The 4,157-nt window shown below is 44.5% G+C and overlaps 1 protein-coding gene across 1 annotated transcript; it reads right to left on the bottom strand.

Moving 5' to 3' along the window:
* Positions 1 to 3,025: 3,025 nt before the first annotated feature.
* On the bottom strand, positions 3,026 to 3,632 carry LOC114707224 (60S ribosomal protein L29-like). The gene has a single exon (XM_037198967.1). The coding sequence runs from the start codon at positions 3,573 to 3,575 to the stop codon at positions 3,132 to 3,134; it is 444 nt and encodes a 147-aa protein (XP_037054862.1). The 5' UTR covers positions 3,576 to 3,632; the 3' UTR covers positions 3,026 to 3,131.
* Positions 3,633 to 4,157: the final 525 nt, after the last annotated feature.

Genomic DNA, 4,157 nt, shown 5'->3' with positions numbered 1-4,157 from the left:
CTTCTCTTCGAAGAGAGAATTATTACACATTCCATCCTCTTTCCCTTGAAGATTTCTCATCTCACTAGCTGTCTATAAGAGGTTCATGTACTCTGTCTCCTGGTCAGCTTTGGATGCTATCCATTTTGTCTTTGTTTTAGCCATCCTAATAGACACACAATAGCGTCTTACTGTGGCTTTAATCAGCATTTCTCTGATGACTAATGCTGTTGAGAACCTTTTCATCTGCTTGTTTGTTAGCACCCTACCTGGTATATAATAAGTGCTCCTACACAGGATTTCACATCATTTCCATCTGCCTCTTCCCCAGATGCATAATTTCAGCAGTGGCTACCTGCTTTAAATTGAAAGTAGCAGTCGCAAGCTTGGAGAAAATGGCACTGCAGAGCAAGGGAAGAAAGGGAGAATTAGGGGGAACTGTTCACATACCATATCAAAGAACTGAGCGCTGACCTCTGCGAGGAAGAACTGACCTAATCCTGAAAAGGAAACTTCACAATCAGCTCCTTTGTGTTTTACACACACACACACACACACACACACACACACACACACACACACGCAATTTCTTTTGTTTATTTTGTTTTGTTTTACAAAGTTTCTTATTTCAAATGTTTTAGGGTGAAATGCACACTATAGATAGGTTTTTTTTAGATTTATCTATTTTATGAACATGAGATTTTCACCTGCATGTATGTATGTGCACAGTATGTATGCCTTGTGCCTAAAGAGGTCAGAAGAGGGCATTGCATTCCCTGGAACTGGAGCTTTGAATCAGAAAGTGAACCTAGGTCTTCTTCAAGAACAAGTGCTCTTAATTACTGAGCCATCTCTCCAGTCCTTGGAAGATAAATTAAAAGGGGTCTATAAGAAGTCACTGAGGAATTGTCCATGTGTGCTTCATTATTGCAGTTAGAACTCATACAAAATGCAATGAGAACTTTTACTATCTTTACAATCTTCCCTTGGCTCTCAAAAATAAAGTCTCTATTTCTTTTGTACTTTAAACACACAGAGAGAGAAAAAGAGACAGATAGACAGACAGAGAGAGACAGAGAGAGAGAGAGAGAACTTGATTCTTGAAGCCTAGGATAATTCCTTTTGCTTTACTAGATATTCAATGAATGCCTAAAACATGTCCAGCAACAAACTTAACAACACGGGAAAAATCTCATGACCCATGAGGTCTCCTCTTAATTCCTGGAAAAGAACTCATGGTCTTCTTGTCTTCTTGTATCTCAGGCTGAATTTAGAAAACAACTGAAATTCTGCTTGTTTTCCTTAGTACTCATCTTGGTGCTCAGGGTCTAGATATGAGATGGTCCATTATTCTTTCAGATTTTAAAATTTTTCTGTTTGACTAACTGCTTTACCTTCGTGTATGTATATGCACCCCATGTGTGTTTGGTACCTACAGGGGTCAGGAGATGGCATCAGGTTCCCTGAAACTGGAACTACATACAGTTGTTAACTGCCGTGTGAGCATTGGAAATCAAGCCCAGGTCCTCTGGAGGAGCAGCAAATGCTATTAACTATTGAACCATCTCTCTTGCCTCTCCATTCTCCTCCTTTGATGCCCCCCACTGAACACAAAGCTGCCTTTAATCCTAACCTCCCTTCCTCACTTCCTTTCTTCCTATTTCCTAAAGTCCCTGCTTAGTAGCTCTATAAAATGTTAAATTTATGTTAACCTATACTTCCGCCCAAGGTACCAAAAAAGGTCGAAGGAGAGGTGGAGCAAGAGAGAAATTATGTTGGCGAATATTCTGTTTGTAGCACAAAGATATATGCTAGGTAGGTGTTGGATGGATGGATGGATGGATGGATGGGTGGATGGACAGCTAGATAAATACTTAATGATCCACTTCAGTTAATCACTAATTCAAGGAGAAAGAAGGTATATTTAACCACAAATACTAATAGGAGGTACATTCCTTTCTGTGATTAATTCTGTAAACAATTGTTTACTACTGATGAGATTTTTGTCTGTGAAAGAGAAAGATTTGAATTTCTTCACTACAATTAACTCTTCAATTATCTGAGTTAATGGGCAGAAGCAGTTGTTCTGAAAATCTCAAACAATAATAGATACTCCAGTATTCTTCCCATCAGTTACATGTCTTCCTACGGCCAGTTTCCTTTTTCCACCCACAGCTAGCAAGCAATTGTTTGTGCAGTAGGGAAAATATTTTTCTGGGCTAATCTCTCCCCCTACAGGCCAATTGATTATTTCCTGAGAAAAAGCTAGAATGATGGTCCACTGTGTGCCAGTTGACAAAAAGGGACTAAGTATCTACGGAGGGAAGCTCCACAGAAGGACAAATGCATTGTAGGGGCTAGGAGCACACTCCCCTCCGGTTTCCTGGTATTAATGAACTGGAGGAGGCTGATTGAGAACTGAGGTCATCAAGGAAAGCGGCGTGACTTTAGAGTAAACTGCTCTCTGAGCCTCAGCTTACTGGACTGTAAACACGAGACAGTGCGTACCCAGGCTGACAGCAGCAGTTGTTCCTACCGGTATTCTTATTACGGTCGTTGGCTGTCCTGAAAGGACAGGACAAGTGGATTATCTCAACTAGGGGATGCGAGTTTGGCATGTTTCTGATCAGGGGAATAAGTGCCTCTGGGTTTGCAAAGATACTATGTCCTAAACTGAGCCTGGTGACACAGCCCCACACTCCCAGTGACTGTGGAGGCTGAGGGAGGAGAATCTCGAAATCAGGGCCTGCCTGGTCTACAGAGTGCGTTCCAGGACAGACTGCGGAACTTGGTGAGACAGCCTCAACAAGCAAGGGTGAGAGGAGTGTGCAGGAGAAGGGCAGAAGATGGAGCAGAGCAGCCCCGCTCTGGTCTGATAGGCATGGCACCCCAGGACCAATCTCCAGCTCTTCAAACCAAGTCAGTGTGCAGGAACTTCGGCTTCTTAGTTTCACTTCCAATAGTCTTTCTTTCTTTCTTTCTTTCTTTCTTTCTTTCTTTCTTTCTTTCTTTCTTTCTTTCTTTCTTTCTTTTTTTTTTTAACAGATCCTGCCTCAAGTTTATTTGTAAAAACAGCATGGGGTCCTGATCATCTGCAAATAGTGTGTAGGTGTGTCACACCAGTCCATCTGTCTGGCAGACAGAAACCTTTTCTAGGGGGCCTTCACAGGGGCCTGGGCACCTCTGGGAGCCTGAGCTGGAGCTGAGGCCTCTGCCTTGGTTTGAGCTTTAGGCTTTGATTGGCAGAGCCTACGACCCTTGGCCATGTAGCTTCTAATCCGCTTCCCGAGCTTGGGGTGAGCGATGAAAGCGAGCCGGCTGAGCTTGCGGCTGGGGCCCTTTGGCATCTTGGGCTTCACCACCTTGGGCCCTGAGGCCTTGGTGGCCTCTGCACGCGCACTCACTGCCTTCGCGTTGTTGGCCTGCATCTTCTTCAGGCCTTTCTTGTTGTGCTTCTTGGCAAAGCGCATGTTCCTCAGGAACTTGGGGTCCACCCCCTTAGGAGATTCGTATCTTTGTGACCGGGGTTTCTTGATACCATTTCTCTGCCATTTTCGAGACTGGTTGTGTGTGGTGTGGTTCTTGGACTTGGCCATGTCGGAACGGTAACTCGCCGCTCCCGAAGCACCTGGGACCGGAAGAGAAAGAGAAAGGCCCGCCTAGTCTTTCTTTTTATATATATAATTTATTTAACTTTATTTTATGTGCATTGGTATGAAGGTGTCAGATCCCCTGGAACTGGAGTTAGAGACAGTTGTGAGCTGCCATGTGGGTGCTGGGAATTGAACCTGAGTCCTCTGGGAGAGCAGTCAGTGCTCTTAACCGCTGAGCCATCTCTCCAGCCCCCCAATAGTCTTTCTTAACGGCAGGGACAAAGGTAAGGTTCTGCCTGGTGTGCTGGGAGCCCAGGGCAGGATCTTATCTAATGACCTAATGACGTTTGCAATCCACTGCAGTGAGAGACCTTCTCTACAGCCCAGGCTCCCTTTCACAAAAGTCCCAATGACAGTTCCTTCCCCTCAGTCTAGGAGAGAGAGCCAAATTTCCAGTTCTTCAGAATTCCTCCCAACCGGAATATGTCCCCAGCACTGATACATCTCCAAATCTTGTCCTAAAGCAGCTCTGTTCCCTTTCAACGGTGCTTTGGCAATAGGCAACCAGGCCAGCCTCACCTATAC

Source organism: Peromyscus leucopus, chromosome X (genome assembly GCF_004664715.2).
Source record: "Peromyscus leucopus breed LL Stock chromosome X, UCI_PerLeu_2.1, whole genome shotgun sequence".
Lineage (NCBI taxonomy): Eukaryota > Metazoa > Chordata > Mammalia > Rodentia > Cricetidae > Peromyscus > Peromyscus leucopus.
The sequence above is the reverse complement of the archived record's forward strand: the minus strand, read 5'-3'. Positions and strand labels throughout refer to the sequence as shown.